A 21,089-nucleotide genomic window follows, 5' to 3' on the forward strand; every position below is an offset into this window, starting at 1 on the left:
ATTTTTTTATTTGTTCATTCAAAGTTTTGCGGTGTGGGAGTACAGTGTGTGTGCGTGTGTGTATAATAATAATAATAATAATAATACATTTTATTTAAAGGCGCCTTTCAGGACACTCAAGGTCACCGTACAAGAGGACAATAAAAACAATCAATAAAACATAATAATGAAAAACAAAGTGCAATACATAAAACAACAGTAAGGTGCAACAGTAATGTCATTCCAGTCCCAAGATTAAAGTGCATAGGCTTAATGTTAAGGCTTGTGTGTCTCATCAGCCACAAGGAACACATCATACTGGGATTTCTGACGTGTTTTACCCCCCCGGTAACATTCCTGCTGCTTTCTTCAGCTTGAGACCACCTTAGCCTTCTCCCATGCCCTGTGGTCGGCTGCATACTTGAGCCGGTAGCTGTCCTCATCTGTGTTTCAACAAAGATGCCAGAACAACTTTATGCTATATAGTTTTTTTTTTTTCCAACTGTATGACGTCCATCTTCCCAAATTTCTCTCCTTACAATGCCCCCTCTCTCTTCCTTTTTCCCTCTCTTCCGTTCTCTCCCTCTCTCTCTCTCTCACGCACATACTGCCACATGGAAAGAGACCCACCTCCCTCCCCCCTTTTTTTTTTTTTTTTTTTCGAACTATGCATTCACCAGTCAACATCTGGATTTCAACTGTAGACCATTACATGGTGACAGAGTCAGCCAGCTTTTATGATCTTATGGAGAGAAGAAGCAAGTAGCAACCATAGAAATGCCGAAATCCAAGTAGTGGCATTAATGGATGTGCGGTGTATCTGTGAATGTCAAATTGTGTCATGATTTAAATAAATTTTAATGTAGTTGTTGGCAGCGTTGACAAATACATCAAAACTCCAATTACGTAAAACATAAATATGCAGTAATGATAATAATAAGAGGAAGAAAATAAAAAAAAGGAAGAAAGAAATCGAGTGTGTTGAATTCGCCCTGTGCATTGAGTTTCCAGACATTTTGTTTATCAAGGCCGATCAACATTCTGGCCTGGCTCGCGATGTTAAGATTTTCCACAAGAGCCCTGCCAAGCCACGCTGAGATGTTTGTGATGCAACACATCAGATGGAAAGTTTATTAAACAGAGCTGAACAGGGGGATTACAGTACAATAGTACGCCTATATGTGTGCGCTCATTGTGTGTGTGTGTGTGGGTCTGTAAGTGCATGCACACGTCTGCCAGAACTTACAGCAAATAAAAATAGCATCTGTATTAAGTATAAACATGCATGATCCCACAAATCCCTGACTCTTTCTATGCGGCGCTTTGCAGCAAGCAGGGAGGAGATGAAGGGGGAATTGGGTTTGACATCAAATGGCTGGAGTAGGGATGCTTGCTTTGAGCCTCACCTGGCTGTTCCTTAACAGCGCTGCTCTTTAACGAGCTCATCCATGCATACTATAAGCGATGCATTTGGTGAGCCGGCGGGAGAGACGCGGACTGAGGTGAGAAAGATCCATGCCCCGGGCTCACAGCACCACAGGGAAATAGTTTGAATGGCTGAGACGGGTGCTCCTGGAATTCAGAGGAGAAAGGTCCATTAACTGCAGCGGGACATAACCGTATTACACAGGGTGGGGTTGTGTGTGTGTGTGTGTCTGTCTGCCTGTCTGTCTGTGTGTGTCTGTGTGTGTGTGAGGGAACATCTGCCTGGCAGACCTTGGATGGGATGAAGATAAGAAGGTGGCTAGCGTCTACCAGCCCTTTATGTCTGTTAACTTGATATTTTTGGGAATCTCAAGTGGAGAGTCCTACATGCTGGAGCAAAGTTTGTAGTTGACAGTGGTAACTACATGCACAAACAGGATATGTAACGTTTTTTTTTTGTTTCTCGGGGGCTTTAAAACACCGTCTCTCCATGGTGATACACATGGGTGAAGATTTATGACAGAGCTGAAGGGCAGGAGCTGGAATAAAGGGGGGAAAAAAAGAGAAAAAAAGAGATGAAACACCCCCAGATGCTTTCAGAGGGGTGTGTGGGTTGTATCTCCAGAGTCATAATCCAAACCTCAAACCGGTCAGACATCGTCAGAGACGTAACAGAGCCAGTGGCATCATTACCAGTTAAGGGGAAAAAGATGACCACAGGCTGCCTGACTCAGCATTATCTCAGTGTTCAGCAGCTTCCTGAATAGCTCACATTACTCCACATATAGAGCATCTGACAAAATGGCAAAGTTAAACTCTGGTTTACAGTGTAACAAAAGCTACAGTGTGGTACATTTTAGATAGCTTTTAATATAGCAGTGCATAAACGGTCCATTAACACTTTACAATAAGAGTACAACAATTAATGTTAGATAATGCCGTAGTAAACATTAAGTAACAGGTAATAAACATTAAATAACAGTTAACTAACCGTTAACTAATGTGTCTAAGAATCATGTACTCATGCTGTTCATGCTAAGGTATTAATTTGTATGTTATTTAAGGGTTATTGTAGATATTATAAACATTAGTAAATGCCATAATAATCATTAACTAACTGTTAATTAACTATTACAGCATTAACTAACGTTAATTGTTATTGTAAAGTGTTACCAACGGTCCCACTTCAAGTACGTATTCATAAGTGCCTCCTAAAGTGCTTCTGCTCTGTTTTATGGCAGGCCATTGGGAAGAGAATTTCTCATAACATCCAAAATCATCAAAACTACAACAAACAATTGAAAAATCTGATATAACATCGGCAGAATTTACAGTTTAGAGGGATCTGATCCAGATTTGTGGACAACCAGTGACATCACTGGTGTTTCAACTCCACCACTTCAGACATGTAATGTGGGCATGGGGCTGCAAACTGAGCCCCACCCACCCCGTCCTCAGTTGGCCTGGCCTGTATCTCCACCGTTACACTCTGCTCCCACAACAGAGTCTCTGATTAGCATATCCTACTGGCCCTTTATTATTATAGCTTGTATATTAGGTTTAATTTATGACATCAGCTCTGTTACAAGTGGAAAAAAATAACAGAGGGGAGTGGGGCAGAGAGCAATGGGACTGAATCGAGCCAAGAACACAGCCTGCATGCCACATGTGAGCCCAAGGTTGGATGGAGCTGCATAGGTCCAGTGTTCTTGAATGAGTCGCCTGCGGTGTTGAGTGTACAGTCGGGCCAGGGGTGGGTTCAGCCCAAGCTGCTTCTCAGCTGGTGACAGAGTCACTGGGGTCATTTGATGACATTTTAAATGTATGCTAAAATGCCAAACCACAGTACACAGTGGTATGACATAGATTGTTTTCCTGTCTTTTGTATATTAGTAATGGACAAGCAATGCCTTGGTCAGGGTTGTTTTCAGTTCACATAAAAGCAAGCTCCTTTTTAGGAATTGTTTCACTCATAGAATTAATTAGTTTATCCAACAACTTATGACAAAAAGATGGTGGGATCACAGATACCTCAGAGTGATCCAGTATCAAAGTCAAGCGCTGTGTATACACACGAGGACGGCATAAAGGATTCAGTGGAAAGTGATGTCATACACTACTGATTTCAGTCTGAATGGGGTCACAACAAGCTTTCTACACTGAACTTTTCTCCACCAGGATTACAGTGGAGTCTGCAGGGTGAGGTATTCCTCCAGAGCACAAACAGGCAGGCCTCAGGACACCTGCCAACGGGGGATTTGCACTCAGTTGATAAGTGGCAGCTGGAGAGTTCATGACAACGTGTCAAGTGTGTATGTGCGTGTGGAACTGTGTGTGTTTGCGTTCATCAATGTGTGTGAGAAAATGTGAGTGTGTGTGTGAGTGTTTGTGCACAACCATGCTTTTCTGGTTTAGAGTGATGCATTGCTCTTTGGCGAGCAGCTGCTGAACCTTTTCATATGTGCCTAAGTATTATGCAGTGGGGATAATATTTATATGAACAGAATAGGCCAATGGAAAATGCACATCCCCTCCAAACTGTCCTTGTTCCATGCACTCACCTTGGTCCAGACAACCGAACGGCTTATGTCCTTAATGATCTGTTTCATCAAAACAAGCTCCAAGAAATGAGGATTGTACCTCTCTCTCTCTCTCTCTCTCTCTCTCTCTCTCTCTCTCTCACTATCTGTATGTGTGCAATAGCTGTTGTCCTCCAAAGAGAATTAATTTCTGACAACAGGAATAGAGAAATGGCTGATAAGGTGGGAGTTAGGTTGCTCTAACTGCCAGATAAATGGGTGTTAGGTCTGGATGGTGGTCTTGAAACAGTGTATCCCCTGATAATGGGCAGTAATTATTTTATATAGTAATATATGGTAGCGGTAGTGGTAGTTGAATTATTGCTGTTGTAATAACAACTGTATTATACATTTTGAAGTAGTACCAGTGGTAGTGGAAGTAGTAGTAGAAGGAGCTGAAGTACTTAGTATTAAAAGTATTAATATCAGCATTAGCAAGAACTGAAACTGGGAGAGGTATGAGGCTCTCCCAATTTCTATTATGATTTATTAGTATTATAAGGACAGGGAAGTTGCTATCCATTGTGCATTTTCTAAAATACAGGATTAATATTTATCTAGATGTCTTGTGGTGTAACATTTCACTTCTGTGTAAAGTATTGTATCATCTACATATGTGTGAAGCAGAGTGTTTTTAATTCTGGATAATATAACCAACACTAAAACTGACTCAATTACATTATAGCATAATGTAAAAGCACAGTGGCACCAAACAAAAATAAATAACAAATTGGGAACTGTTGGTCTGATAAGAATACAGTGCTCACATCAGCAAGGTTTTCTGAATGACCCAGTAAAAATGCCATTCATAGCACTGAACATTGTGCTTAAATCAAACAGTGAAGACTGATACGGAGCATTTGTTTGTGGCTTTGACACCGCCTTTACATGCACTTTGGTGATCGGGTTATTATCCCAGATAGCAAAAGTTGTTGAATCAACATTGATTTATGGTCGAAAATGTTGATTTTTGGTTGACTTTTGGTTAGGGTTAAAGATCAATGGTGGATCAACCACTGAAAAGATGAAAGATTGAAAAGATATTGTTGAATCAACATTGTATTATGGTTGAATTTAATGATTGAATGGCCAACATTGAATCAATGTTGAGTCTATATTGTAAATAGTCTTGGAGGGGCATCAGCCAGCGGGCTGGCTCTGGGTGATACAGAAGGCTCTGGGTGAGCATGGCTTAGGAGGTAGAGCGGTCATCTGGTAACCGCAGGGTTCCTGGTTCGATCCCTGGCTCCTCCAGAGTGTGTCGAAGTGTCCTTGAGCAAGATACTGAATCCCTCACTGCTCCTGATGGAGAGCTAGGTGCCTTGCATGGCAGCCTCTGCCATCAGTGTGTGAATGTGAGGTAAACATTGTAAAGCGCTTTGAGTGTTCAGTAGACTAGAAAAGCACTATAGAAATGCAGTCCATTTACATTTTGATCAGCTAAATGTACACGTAGATTACTATCAGATGATAGTCGAATCCATATTGATTCAGTAACATTGTTTCAATGTATAATCAACTAAAATTTGAATGTAGATTGCCATTTAGATGATGGTTGAAGCAACACTGATTCATTGTCAGCTGTGGTTGAAAATCCAACATTGATTCAATGTAAAACCGAGGGGACATTTTCTGTATAATTTTAATGTCGGACTTGGATTCAATATTTCTGCCTGACCACATTTCAACATTGTTTTAATCACATTTTGCTATCTGGGTATAATCACATATGGACAGTTGATTTCTCAAATACCCTGTAAGCACTGGCTTCCATAATTGTGGTAAGGAATTAAGAGAAGACAGAAAGATTTCTAGAGAAACTGAGGGCTACTGGGGGTTATTGGAGGAGTGCATGTTTATGGGGTTTTCAATAAAAGGTAACATATATAAACGTGTAGCATGCCCGGCTGAATGATGGTCTTACTCTCCAACTGATGGTTCACAAATATTTATTTATGACGTTGTTGCTCCAAAACATTGCTGTGAACATGCCGTCAAAGCTATACTAATTTAAAATATTATTACCTTAATGCTACCCTAGGTAAGCCTTACAATATTCTAATAATATTCAACCACAATTCAAATACCCTTTGTATTGTATTTTAAAGCTTAAATCTAAAATGAAATCACTTTGACATTCAAATAAATCACAAAATGACTAATTTAGTGTCAATCTCCAATAGACTGCTATAATGTAAGGCAACATATTTAACCTGAAATATTTATTCACACTCTATGCAACATAAATTATAGAAAAATGTGCATATTACACATGAAATGCAGTTTTAAAACCTTTGTCCCACATTCAAATATACTGCAGTCAGTGCAAAACTCTGAAAATTCTCCAGAGGAAAATCATATCATGTGACTCATGTTACACACAACTGACAACACAAACTTTGTGTCCCTCTTCATCCTGATGCTAAGTAAACAAAAGCATGACATTTGCCTCAGTCTGGAAGAAGCACTGTGAACTTTTACCTTCACACGTCTTTTACTTCAAAATAAAAGCACCTTCAAAAATAAAAGCACATGCTCTTATCATTTAACCAAATGGAATAAAATTCAACATAACACCAAGAAAGCATTAACTGAACAAACATCATTGTTTAGGTCATTTACAAAACACATTACCTGATTTCCTGCCATAACCTGGTTACTCACAATAATCTCACAATAAGATTGGAGGAGGCCACAGATATTGTTTGAATTGAGAATGTGAGTGAGCTGCCAGGCCCAACCTTTTTTGGTATTTTTGTGAGGAAAGGAATGAAAATTGGTCTGAATTTTTTTGATCTGAAGGGTTGAGGTTGACCTGTAATAGTATGTTGCTAACTGCTTCACTGAAAGAAAATGAAACAATGCGTAAGGTAACAAACAAAATAACAAACAAACCAAGAAAAAAACACAGCTGGTGAGATTGTTGACACACTGTAAGAGAAATGGAGTTCTAATCTTCTTGTCATGATTGGTCAGCTGATATAAAAAGCAGGTGAAGTCACAGGCCGCTTTCCAGAAAGACTGAGCTTGTTTCAACGGAAAAACTACAACAGTGGCCTCAGTGGAGTACAAATCTCTGCCAGGTGTATCTCCCCTTCTCCAGTGCTTGGACTTAGGCAAAAAACAACTGAGGAGTTAGCGCTCAATTGCTTTATAAAACAGTTTTTTCAAAGGTTTTGAATCAGTGCAACCACAAGAGCTCCTTCATCACACAGTCATATCTGTGCACAAAAATATTACTCTGATAGGCCCAGCAGTATGCAACATTAGCTGCAGTCTCACCCCAGACTGCAAGCATCACATCAGCATCACCTTGTGAGATGACAGCGTTCACACTGCACTGAAGCAAACGTGTATACTGAGTCCGTCTTGTCTGTGCATTTCAAAGCATCTAGCAGCAAAGGAGCAGCCAAACTTTCTGTGCAGTGTGCACTTTTCCTTCTTTTCGTTCCTATTTTTCCATCAACACTGATGCGTATGATATTTTTGTCAACATGCCATCAGAAACAATAAAAACAAAGACCAAGGTCAGATAATAACAAGAAAATATAGCTAAAATGTTAATAAATTTGAAAGAACAAATAGCCTTCTAATGAAGTGTTTTAGTGAATTTAAGTTCCCTCTTGAAAGCAGTTATGCAGTTTATATGTCTAGGGCTTTTATTGTGAAAGTTAAAATGGAAGTAGTGGAGCTGTAATGTGCTGCCATGGCATAATGGTGGATGCAGGATAAGTTTGCTGACTTGGTTGACTCTATGGAGGTTACACACTGCAAAAACGCAAAATCTTACCAAGATTATTTGTCTTATTTCAAGTCAAAAATGTCTTATTTCAAGTCAAATATCTCATTACACTTAAAATAAGACATGATCACCTCAGAAGTAACTTGTTTTTAGACAATTTTCACTTGTTTCAAGTAAAAATTCACTTGAAACAAGTGAAAATTTGCTTGTTTCATTGGCAAAATTTGCCAGTGGAAAAAGTGAAAATTCACTTGAAATAAGTGAAAATTAGCTAGAAACAAGAAACATATTTTGCCAATGAAACAAGCAAATTTTCACTTGTTCCAAGCAAATTTTCAGTTGAAACAAGAGACAATTGTCTAAAAACAAGTTACTTCTGAGGTGATCATGTCTTATTTTAAGTGTAATGAGATATTTTGACTAGAAATAAGACATTTTTGACTTGAAATAAGACAAATAATCTTGGTAAGATTTTGAGTTTTTGCAGTGCATGTTACCATTTCATAATCCTCATAAATATTGGTTCTGTGCACAAAAATATTAGGAATAGCTTTGGACAGATACATGAACGTATAGACAATAAAAACACACCTTTTTTCACCTACCAGGTGAAGGGGAAGAGAAGGTGCTCCGGTGCTGGTTTTTCAAAAGTTTTGAATCACTGCAACCACAAGAGATCCTTGATCATACAGTCATAACTGTGCACAAAAATATTATTCTGATAGGCCCGGTAGTACACGAGATTGTCTGTGGACAGATACACACACAGAGGGACACACAGAGGGACACACATGACCAACTACAAGATCTCCTCCAGGCTGCTGCCGGGCTGAGAAATAATATACTGTGTGTGTGAACATGGCTGTAGATGTCATGTAGAATTTCTGCAGCGCTAAACGATAAAAAAATCATCCAGCCTTACAGGGTCAAAGTGCACTTGTATCATATAGCTCTTACTCCTGCTGGGTGCAACACAGGAGTATTTAAGGACAGCGCTCAGCTCAGAGGTGCAGTTTCAAACATTGTCTCAAATAACCATAATTTTCTCTAACAAAGAGCTCTAACAAATATATTGTAATTTTCTTTTGGAGCAGCTTCAGTGTTTTGCTTCATATGAAATGAAGACATGTTAGAGTTCATATTATTTTAAGCTCGGAGAAAAAAACATTTGCAACAATGTCCTTGTTTGACCAATACTGACAGCTGTTGCCCATTTTTCATTTATTCCTCATTCGTCTGTGATTAAAGGGACGTCATGAGAAATGAGCTGCTGCGCTGACAATTCCACTTATCAGCTGCACCCGTCCCCCAGAGCCAGGTAGGCCCTGCCTATGACCCCTGACAGCACCTAAGGCCACTATTAGCCCTGTGTGGCCCATGGCTATTCAGTGGGCCATTAGCAACTGGAAACTGGCCCTGACATAGTCCCACTGAGGCGTGCTCAAGACCAGTAGCAACTGCATGCACAAGCTTGTGTTGGTAGTGGAAAGACAGCTAATGGCAGCCGGTCCTGAACCACTGAAGATGACTTCTGGATGTTTGGTTTGCCTAGCTCCTGGAAACTACCAGAGTCTCCTTGGCTCTGTCTTTTTATTCCATTCTCCTTAAATCAGGCAGGTCACTGCAGGAGCATGCACACTGATTAAGATTCATGCATGCCCACAGATCAGTTAAAAACAATGTGTCGAAATCAGTTTCCACAGTACTGAAAACAAAGAAAGAAACCAAAAACAAGTGTGGACCCTCTGCCGCTGGTGCCATGCTGGCTTGCTTCCTTTTCAGGGGAACACAACTAGTGAGAGAGTGGGGTTTGTACATTTTGGCCTGAGGGTGGCACTAGAGGAAATATCAAAAGATCATCAAAGTTGACAGGATTCATCCGCTCGGTAGCATGGATGTGCTTTCCAAATATTCTGGTAATCCACTCAGTAGATTCTGAGATATCAAATTTGACATTTTGGCCTAGGGGTGGCGCTAGAGGAAAGGAAAAGGGGTCATCAAAATCAAGAGGAATATTCTTTTGAGGAGTATGCCTGCAACCACCAAACAACCAAACATCATGGCAATCTGGTGAGTAGATTTAGTGATGCCTCGCGTGCAAATCTCACATTTTGGTCTGAGGTACTGGAGGAAAGGTCATGGGAAAACTGAGAGGGTTTATCCAGATTTCAAGACATGTTGCTTTGAAGTTAAGAGTTGGAGCGATGGGTGAACGGGCCAACATGACAAATCTTATATACATTCACACAGACATTTATTAATGCAAATTTATCTGACTCACGCAAAAGTGTTTTTTCTAGAACCTTAAAGTACTTTAGACTCTAATTTGCCTATAATATGATCACTATATTAAACTGCTCAAATTGTACTGTCTGTCTAATAAAAGCCAGACTTTTGCACCTCTAATAAGGCTTGATCCAGTTCAGGCCCCTTGAAAAATTTGTAATTACATGTGCACAGAGTTGCAGCTTGTTTACATATATTGTCACTACACTTCTCTCAGCTTAAAACTCTGCGATCAAAAAGACGATCAGGCTCCTCCAACAATGAGTGGCGAACATAACGAATCAGCCTTGTAAAAGTACATGAGCACAAAGTGTCTTCCGTAATTACAGCCACCACTACAAACAGCCGACAGGGTGGAGTTGGGCTCACAGGGGTGGGGAAGGAGACATGGTTAGTTAATGCCGTAGACGGCAGGCGACAACTTTGGCACTATTATTTATGTTGCTGTGCTCTACAGATTTAAATGAAGGGGGTGTTACGTCTCGCTGTTCATTAAATAGCTTACACACTGAAACAGGAGCACTGTGTGTGAACCCGAGCACAGACAGACAGCATGTGATACAGTCGCTCACTATAAAACAAAGCTCTACTATTGAAATGAACTGTAGCGGGCAAAATATTTTTTAAGGGACAATCTTTGTTTTTCACTTGGCGTTGCTGTTTTTTTTTTTTTTAAATCAGATTTTTGTTGCTACAATTTGAGGTTCAGTTTGGAACTTGCAAATATGGTAGCTATTATATTCCTACGCTCATATTTGATCTACAAATTACTCATGGTGTCTTGTGCAATAGGAAAAAAATGATTATACAGATTTCCTAGTAAAATTGTAAATTAACCAACTCAGTGGTGATTATTGTACACATTCCCCAGGACATCTGCATATTCAGCAGCTCTGCGTGGATGTGCATATTAACCGATTATTATGCGTACACCCCAACTCCAGATGGGAAATCTGGGCAGCATTCCCACATTTCCCGATGAAACTCTTAATATGGGTGGAAAATGCTACAGTGTCATGGAAGCTGTGAGTATTGCTGCATGCATGGGCGAACAATCACAGGCTTTGTGCATCTATATCTTTTTACATACAGACACTGTAGGACTAACTTACAAAATCAGTCCTGCATCTGTTTCCTCCTCAACATAACCAGGTGTTAACACATACAAGTTGCCAGCACATAGCCACATCCTAGCTGTCCACTGCAAGGAAAGAAATGCACACCTTTCCTAACAAGTAAAGGTCCAAAAGTTCCTGCAGTGTTAAAGCTACTCTCTTACTTCTCCTGTTCATCATGAAATGAAGTGAAACTGAATATAAAGTATGGTGCACACATTTGTTGTACAGAAAAACGTACAATATTTAGTCTGTGTGATGGAAAATATATATTGAAGTGACTTCAATATATTGACAAGGATATGTCCGGGGAGTATTTTATTGAAATTACAAAATTTTGAAGAGCATACTATATCTCTCAATGTTAGTGTGGGTCAGAAAAAGAAAGGAATTGGCAGCTACTTAAATGAGAAATTACAGGACTCCTGTCTAAAGAGTTAATCTTCTCTGCCAGAAGCACAGGAAATTTTAATGAGATGTCAAGCCAAGCATTAAAATGAAAAATGTGCAATAGACACAGCATTAACATTGACATATGGTTATGATGGGTGATGATAACATCAATGAATTCACAGAAGCAAAGCAGATGCCCTGCATTTCTTAAACAGCACGAGCTGGATCAGACACAGTGCTCTTAAACATCAGAAAAAGATACCAAATGTAAAAATCATGGGGAACACAATGCCCCATGAGGTACGTTCCAAAAGTCCTGTGGACCCCAACCTTCTGTGAGAATGAAACTGATAGAAGTAACCTTTTGTATCATGTGGGGTAAAGCTCTGAGCAAAAGTTCACTGCAGAGCATATGATAATGCCCTCTGATCCTACCTGCTTTGTGCTCTTTGGCATATTTATGTGCGATGTGCAAGGCCACACATGCATGGCTGTCTTTTCATATTCAGTTTACTTAATGCTCACTGATTGATTCATAACTGGCATCAATCAGTTTGGCCTGCTTCTCAGAATCTTAAAAAAAATCCGTGTTTGCCAGTCTTTCCAATACAACATGTCGAAGGAGAGATGAGCTGTAGCCGGGAGCATGAGCAAACAGGTGAGGCTGAGTCGTTAAACACCACTGTGATTTTCTCCTCTGATGACAGACACCGTTTTGTCATCCTCCCAACAGTATAAGTGCTCTCAGATTTTTCCTTCTCTCTAGACTTAGCAGTCAAGTCCTTCACGCTCAGAAGTTTCCTCACAGCACAGCTTATGGTGCTTTGCCATAAAAAAAAAAATCTGGCACAGAGTAGAGTCACATATTGAGGAATGGAAAATATGGTGTCCTGCCACAGTGTGTCGTGCCAAACAGGCTTTAACAATGCATAGCAACACCAACGTGCATCTGCCTCAGGAGGCGACGGGTTCATTGCTCCTAAAAAGTTAAATTGATTCCATCAAAGTTATAATCAGTGATACCAAAACAAAGATTGTTAACAGCATTTCCAACGGGTTTTACAGATAAACATGAGCAATCTGGTAGAAAATGAAATCTTGCAACTCAAAACACATCTGCCATTTTTGATCTGGAGACAATGCGCATTTGTCCTTCAGATGGTAGTCTAAATTAATTATCCAGTGATGTGATTTGAAAGTATTAAACTGGGATCTGAGTCATATTTTCATGCTTTTTTATTTATTTATTTATTTCTCTTAAAGAGAAAGTCAGCTCTTGGGTTTCCCCCTCAGTTGTCACTGCATGTGCCTTCTTTATCCAGGACTTTCTCTCTGCCAGAAAGTGCACAAAACAAAGAGCACAACCCACCCACACACACACACACACACACACACAAACACGTGCACACACAGGCTTTAGGTGTATTTCAAGCTCACACTCCTTTTGTCTCTCCAAGATTTGTGATCTGCACTACAACATCCTACATTGTGTAAAAATCTAATCTGTCTTTGGAACTGCCAGAAACTAGTCCATGCCAGGATCCACAATTTATCTGGTCTTTCACTGCGCTGTATTTGAATTCCCCATTCTGGCTTTTTAAGGATCTATCATTAAAGTGAAACCACAGCATCAGTTCCATTCTGTAATTCACCTGCATCACACGGCTGCTTAGGAATGTTTTGACATAGGGTCTGGGAAAAATGATTGGGTGTTTGGGAGATGATTGAGGAGCTCTAAAAGGCAGACTTAAATACATGTAATTTAGCTTGTACAAAGTTTATGACTTCTTGACAAATTACTGTAAATGCCAAGGTTTTCAGAAACCGTGAGGAAGATGTACAGATGTTCCTGTGTGCTTCATGGCAGTCTTGCATATAAAGATGACAATAAATAAATAAATAAATACATTTCATGATGCTACTGTGAAATTACAACCTTGTGTATATCAGGTTTTTTTTTTTTTTTTTTTTTTTTTTTTTGTTATTGACCCATCCTTTGTGTGGTTGGCAAGATGCAGGACACAACAGAATATATTACACAAAAATATTTAACAGTCATTATGAAAATGACAATTAACAGTTGAAAAAAATGATACTGTTACATTTGTTAAGTTATGTTTGTTTTGTTATGTTATGTTTTGTTATATTTGTTTTGTTAAGTTATGTTTGTTATGTTATGTTTGTTTTCTTATGTTATGGTTTGTTACACTTGTTATGTTATGTTATGTTTTGTTACACTTGTTATGTTATGTTATGTTTGCTATGATTTATTATTGTTATGTTACATTTGTTATGTTACTTTTTTGTGGTGTGTTACATTATGTTATGGAATGCTTTGTTATATTATAATTAGTTATATTTTGTTATGTTATGTTGTGATATGTCATATTTGTTGTGTGTTATTATGTTATGTTACATTTGTTATGTTAATTTTTTTGTGATATGTTACAGTAAGTTACGTTATGAATTGTTATGTTACATTAAGTTACATTTTGTAATGTTATGTTATGCTATGTTATATTTGTTATGATTTATTATGTTGTTATGCTACATTTGCTATGTTACGTTATGACTTGTTCATTATGTTATTTTATGTTTTTGTGTTACGTTATGTTACATTACATTACATTATGCTTTGTTACATTGTTATGTTTGTTATGTTTTATTATGTTGTTATATTACATTTGTTATGTTACATTTTTTGTGTTACGTTCATTTTATGCTTCGTTATGTTATGCTATGTTACGTCTGTTAAGTTATGTTGTGTTATGTTATGTTATGTTATGTTATGTTATGTTACATCTGTTATGTTACATTTTATATTACATACTTTGGGTGACTTTGAACTATATCATGGAATATGTAGCACTGTTTATTTTTGAACACACAAAAATCCTTAAGGGCTTGAAACTTTGTCAGTAAAGATATTTGCCTCACTAACTTTTTAATGATATTATACAATAATATCAAAAGTACTAGCAAAGTATCAGTCATTGTGGAACAAAGTTATTTTCAGCATAATCTCTTTGGGCAGCCTACTCTGCCAACTAATGTATGGGCTACCCAGCTGATGCTTGTGCTAATTTCAGTGGCAGTCTAGCAACCATCTGTAACAATGGTGACAACGCCACTCAGTATTGTGCAACCTAATTTCATGATCCACATGAATAAAATAAGTGTTACTGGAAGAAAATCCCAGATTCCAGCTTTAAACAAGTCAGTTATTGAGTCCTACATGATTACATCAATCTTTGTACTCCGAACATATTAATTGCTCTGGTGTGACCACATTGATCTAATTGGCTTGGAGTATCTCCACTCTGGCCTCACTAAGTATTCCATCATCACTAAGTGTTGTCTTTATAAAGCAAAGCCATAAGAATGATGGATTGACTTTGGTTGTCTCTGGCTTGCTTACCCAGCCTGACACCAAGTAAAAGCGGGTGGGAAAAATAAGAAAATCAGGCCGACTCAAGAGAGGGCTTGAGCTTTGAGAAGAAACACTGAGACACTAAATCACAGTTTCCCTCTCTGCTCCAGACTATGTCCCATCTTTTTGTCTGACAGGGGCTTCTCTGGTGAGAGACCTATTCTGTCAGCAAGTCCTCATTTGAAGCATAGCTGCGGTGGCAAAGTGCTCCTCTGTATATGGCAATATACTTATGGAGATCAATCATTAGGTTTTTGGTTAGACGATATATTAAAGGCACAAGTGAAAGCCTTAAACAGGAGTAGTTACACAACCCTGAGAATAGCGTGGTGTAAATGTAAAGCTGCCTTAAATGCAGGGCTCAGGCCGTAATTTGCCTTGATGGTAAGATGTTGAGGCCGTTTGGAAAGGCTTGTGTGCTCTTGGTGTGAACAAGTTCTCCTCAAATGAGAACAAGTTATTCATTTGATACCACTGAATCTAAGGCTTGGCACAGAGTGTGTGAGATGCTTTGCAGTCTTTTAACCAGGAGAGTGAAGGCATGCGGAGCCACAGATGAGTTGAGGTAAGACACTGACGGGGAGCGGAAGGCTAAAAAGGAAAAGGTTGATGTTTATTTTTATTCAGCTTGGACATGTCCCTTGTTCCACTGCCATTTGATATGTATTTGTGTGTTTGTGTTTGTTTGTGTGTGTGTGTGTGTGTGTGTGTAGGGATTGTTTTTTGTTTTTTTGTTTTTTTTTTTAATTTCTCGGTAGATTATTTTGGGGTATGTCTGTGTTATCAGCCAGATGCAGTATAGATATACAGGAGAGAGCGGGCAGAGAGAGAGGGGATGACATTCAGCAAAGGGTCCAGGCCAAAATCAAAGCCAAGCTGCTCTGACAAAGACCAAGCCTTAATGGCACCCCCAGGGTTCTTTCATATGTTCATACAGTTATTTTGTGTGTGTACGCTGATGGGAACTGGCTGAAAATATATGTGTATATCTTTGTTTGCATCTGAATATGCTCATCTGCTAGTGAAGGAAGCCCTCCTCCCAGCCCTGCCTGGTTGGATGTTATGTAAGGCCCTTTTTGACACAGATACAGACAGTCTTTGATCCAGATGCCAGCCATTAAGTAAGAATCAAATTCTTGCTGTGAGTGAGCAGTCTTTATCCTCCATGATCTGTGTTCATAACAGTTTGTGCAAGTCAGGAAAGAAGTGAAGTTATTTTTTGTTGGCAGCTATTATCAGTTGTGCAAATTAAGACAATACTTGCACATCTTAGGTGACTGACATTGTGTGGCTTTGTCTCTCTATCAGTTTCAGTGTGATACTGTGAGCATCCTCTCTCTTGCCTTCTAATATCTTACGAAATGTGACAAAGTGTCAGCTCTGGCTTCTGGTGAGATCCCTGTCCCCCTTCTCCCCACTGTGCTTTCTGTTTACTGTGTATTAAACAAACTTTTACAGGGGACTTAATGGAAGACTGCCCCCCACTGGTCTGGCCACATGACAGCTTACAAAAGGCAGGCTCATTTTTGGCCGTTATGGGGAGACTGCCAGCAGCGGTGAAGCTAGGGGTCTGAAGTGCAGCGTGACCAGAAACAAATTAGGACATTACAATCACTCTTTAACAAGCTATTGCAATTAATTTCCATGATCAAGTCACTTCTGTGCTGCTTTCAACCATTGTGACTACTGAGCAGCTAAGCAAATCAAAAACACAGAAATGCGATGAAGGCCATTTTGTAGGCTAAAATTGTTTTTTTAGACGAATGTCTGCGTGGATGAATAACCATCCACTCAATGACAGCAGGGCAACTGGATAATAAAGCCACCTGATCAACGTAACCAGTGACAGAAGTAGAGAGCGTTTCACAAAGCAGGATCAGAAAGTCAGCCAGATAATTCTCATATTATTATTATAATATTTGGTATCACTCATTGAGACTGATTTGAATCTGTAAAACAAAACCTGAATGTTAAATTCAGGAATAGCCTACATCAGAGATGCCAAAATCCCTCCCTATGAAGGGCAAAAAATTAATCAGGATGGATGGTTGTGGGCCAAAAAAAATGCTGATGTTATTTGAAATGACATAACATTAAAATATATTATGTTTGAGAGAAAATCAATATTTCTAGATAATATGTATGAAATTTAATAAGCTTAAGAGCATCTACTCAGATTATCTGCTTTTTAGCTGCACAAAATGTACATTTCATAGTCATTATGGTTAGGATTTTACAGTGCTTTCAAAATAAGAGGAGAATAAACATGAGCTTGTCAAAAATGCCATGGCATGCCAAAACAAAGAGAGTGTGGGCCCCAAGCTGGAAGGCCCTGGCCTATGATTCATTCATACAAGCTGATGATTGTTCATAAAATAACAAAAGATATTCTTTGAAGCTGTCTGCCTAACTTTCCTCTTTGCTTTGTGAATCAGGCGGCCCTCCCTGTTGATCAAAATGCCCCGCGGCTGTTATTTAATGTTTGCCGTTAATGGTTATTATTTTGTTAATGTGCACCCTTCCCAGACAAAAGCTGGACCAGTGGATTATTTGATGTATCAGAGGTGTCAGGATGCTCTTATCTTTTAATAACAGGCCTGCAGGCCTCATTGTGTCTGGGCCTTTGCAGGAGTAAATCCAGCAACACCCTGTGCACAAAATAAAGGCTACAGCAGTGTACAATGTGCTTGGGCTGGATTGTGTTATTGCAATTGTGTATTTCATGGCCTCCTAAAGTGTTAAAATGTTACAGGAATTATACACCAATGCTATTTGCTTCATAACAAGTTTGCTTTTCCCGCTTTGGCACTCTCTTTCAGTAATAGTGGATTTTGTATTAGAGGGAGGAAAAAACTTGGACCGCAGCTGAGGTAGGCGTGAAACTTTCCCTTAACTTTTCCTCCCTCCCCCGGCCAATGACAGGGCCGGCTGGATTAGATCGACTGCGCTGATTTGCCTGGCCCTCCTGTCCGCGGAGTGAGTGACAGCCAGGGGGAAAGAGTTTTTTTCCTTGCCCCATTGGACTTCTAGGGGCTCTACGTGACGACTGGAAGAGGGGGGAACACTTCTGATCGGAGGCTCAGCGGCGCAGGATAGTTGAGAGGAGCTGCAGAGAGGAGCAGACGAGTGCGGGAGAGAGGGCGTCCCATCCGTCAACTAGCTGGAGGAAGCCACACTAAAAAACACTTATGGCTGCTTGAGAAATAAAGATACCCCCCTACCCCCCTTTCTCTCTCTCTCTCTCTCTCTTTCTCTCTGGGACTTTTTTTTTTTTTTTTTTTTTTTTGGCTCTCAGTTCTGTCCTGATCAGAAGTTGGTGCGAGTCTAATTAGTTGTCCTCAGTTGAAAAGTTAATCCACTTTTTCCGTGGACGTCTCTGGCGGTCATGGATACCCATATAAGATGGAAAGTAAAACGGAGGATAAGGGACGCCCAAATCACTATAGCGGTGATTCTGCTTTTCGTCACATCACAAGCAAGTTCAGGTAAGGTGCAGTTGAGATCCCGACTTTTGTGGACGCGGTTTTGGTGCAGCCGAGCGCACTTGGAGCACGCTGCAAACTTTTGTGCTGCGGTATTGTTTTGCTGGGATGTCCACCCCTCCTCCTGGACGCATCTCGGTGCCCTCAGCGGTGCCTTCAGGGTTTTCAGCTGCCTCATGCAACAGTGTAGCCACCGAAACTGTGGAACTTCAAAAATGTCAGAAGAGACTAAATCTCTGGTGGTCCTACTTTCTTTGGAGATGCAATCTAAGTCTTAATGTCTTGGCTCTGGCAGTTTATTCTGTCAGCTTTATTAATCTGGAAGAGGTGGCATAGGTTTGCACTGTTGAAACTAGTGGTAATTTGTGCTGCTCATGTGATGATTATGAGCAATGTGAGCCATTTTGCATTGCAGATGCTGGACCAAACACAATGCAGGCTAAAAGGCTAATCCTAGGTGACATAGTCCTACATGAGAGCAGGGCTGACAGCGTTTAACTGAGAGCATATGTCAGGTAATGTCCTTAAACTGACAGCATATAACATCAGTTAGGGATGTTGTGCTTGCCAGGCTGCATATTTGCTCACATCCTCAGATAGGCCTGTTATTCACAATAATAACATGAAAACGACTGCAGGACTTTGAATTTGGGACTTAGTTCATTGTTTTAGCCTTTGCACATGTTGTAAGGCACATGATTCACACATGAACGAAAAGTGCACACAGATGATGGTATCATGTAACAGTATGTGTGGTATATATACTTTCTTATTTATTTATTTATTTATTTATTGATATGTCACACACACTGCCGCATGATCCAGTCACCTGTATGCATGTTTCTTTCATGTGTGATTCATGTGCAGTGTCAATATCTCCTTGCCTTTAGGATGTGCAATATTTTACCCGGATAAGTGCAATTACTTAAGAGGCCAAGCCAGTACATTACACTACACAGCCATTACACAGAGGACTGAAAAAAAAGAAAACACTACAGCAAAGTTGTGGAGTCCCGGCACTGGGAATCCAGAGCAACTGCTTTGATTGCTTTTAATACTTTTAATACTACTATGCTATTTTTAAAATTGTTTTATCAAGGTGCCTCTGGTTTTTGCAGTTACTTTACCACCTTAAAAAGGAGTTATGTTAGGCCTGTTTGTTTAACTTAGTGTAATTACCGAGCAGTCTTTGGCATGCCAACTCCATTTGGGATTAATAAAGTTATATCTTATATGTATGTATGTATATGAGAAGGATGAGCATGAGTTTCATAAGAGGGCGTGGATGTAGCTCGTCTGAAGTGGTAGGGTGGAGCCGCTGAAGAGAATCAGAAGTCAGAGTGTTCCCAATGCACAGTGTTGAGGCTGAAAGAGCCACAGAGCTTTATCTGCATTTCCCAAAGCTTCTCAGAAGTCTCCCTCAGAAGTGAATGTGTTTCAAATATCCGTTTGAAACTTTGGCATTATAATGTGATAATATCATCAAAAACTTAAGGGTTTTTTTTTCTCTCTCTGTGTGCCTCTTTGTCTTTAAACTCCACCCGGCTGTTTTACATGTTTGTTGTGTCCTTTGGAGAGATAGAGGCTTTAAGAGGGAGGTGGTGGTGGGGGGGCAGACACAGTGCTGAGGTAGTGCGGCTTGGGTCTGGCCTGCATGTATTATTAGCACCTTGAGAATGCCTTGCATGGTAGGTGGTCTGCTGTTTGCTGGGATACCCTGTCACAGGCTGTGGAGGTAAACAGATGGTCCTGCTCGGCCTGCATACCTTTGTGGTCAGTTCGAAAGGGTTTGAATTGAATGGGAACGTAGATTTGGATGAATATGCGATAGCCGAGGTGTCTGCCTGGGCCAAATGTTCATTTCAATCCCAAATCTGATTTACGATTCATGAGATAGTATGCAAAAATCAGAGACAATTTCAAAGTGGTTTGTCTGACTCATATTGGCTGTACTATCCCAAACGTGAAGTAATTGTGTATTTGCATGTTGTATAAACCCTTGATTATTAATTGAATGCAGCTTAGGTCACCGCACAGGGATTGGATCCAGATCTGGGTTGTTTCTGGTGATAAAATAGTTGGACTGGAGTTTTAGTGAGAACATGGGATTGAATTGGATGCTGCGCGCTGGATGTAATCAGCTCTATAAACCAACAGAAAGCAACCCAAGTCTTGTAACTGATCCACTAGGATACGGCTGCACTTCCTGAAACCTGACACCAGACACATGCGGCATAAGAATACAACACAACTTAAATGTTAGCAACATGCTTCCTGCATAGCACAGCTTTTGTTTGTATGTCAGCTAACACACTTTTTTTTTTTTTTTGTCAACTTTTACACTTTAAAACTTCAGATTTTAATGTTTACATACTGTCATTAATCCTTTCCCACAGTAGTAGTCAACTATGAAGTGAGACAGATTTCTATTTTAGAAGTCAAATTTTAAAAGGTTTAAATATTCACACAATTTCTGAAAGATCTACTTCTTCAGGACAAGCAAACTATTAGATTTTGTGGTGATAAGATATAATTAGCCAGTTTGTCAGCAGTAAAGATTCATCTTGACCCAAACCAGATGACCTTTTGGCCCCAGGGCCACAGCGCACCACCATGCACACTCATCTCAAGGCTCTCAGAGGCCTGCTTACATACAGC

At 39.8% G+C, this 21,089-nt stretch overlaps 1 protein-coding gene across 3 annotated transcripts in view; it reads left to right on the forward strand.

Moving 5' to 3' along the window:
- The first annotated feature begins 17,999 nt into the window (after window positions 1-17,999).
- col5a1 (procollagen, type V, alpha 1) overlaps window positions 18,000-21,089 on the forward strand; it is an 83,557-nt gene continuing 80,467 nt past the window's right edge. For all 3 annotated transcript variants that reach the window (XM_030065401.1, XM_030065403.1, XM_030065404.1), the window contains exon 1: window positions 18,000-18,434. In XM_030065401.1, coding sequence (XP_029921261.1) covers window positions 18,335-18,434 — 100 coding nt within the window. In that variant the 5' untranslated portion in view covers window positions 18,000-18,334. The remainder of the gene's footprint in view (window positions 18,435-21,089) is intronic.

The sequence above is a fragment of the Myripristis murdjan genome, chromosome 12 (assembly GCF_902150065.1).
Source record: "Myripristis murdjan chromosome 12, fMyrMur1.1, whole genome shotgun sequence".
Lineage (NCBI taxonomy): Eukaryota > Metazoa > Chordata > Actinopteri > Holocentriformes > Holocentridae > Myripristis > Myripristis murdjan.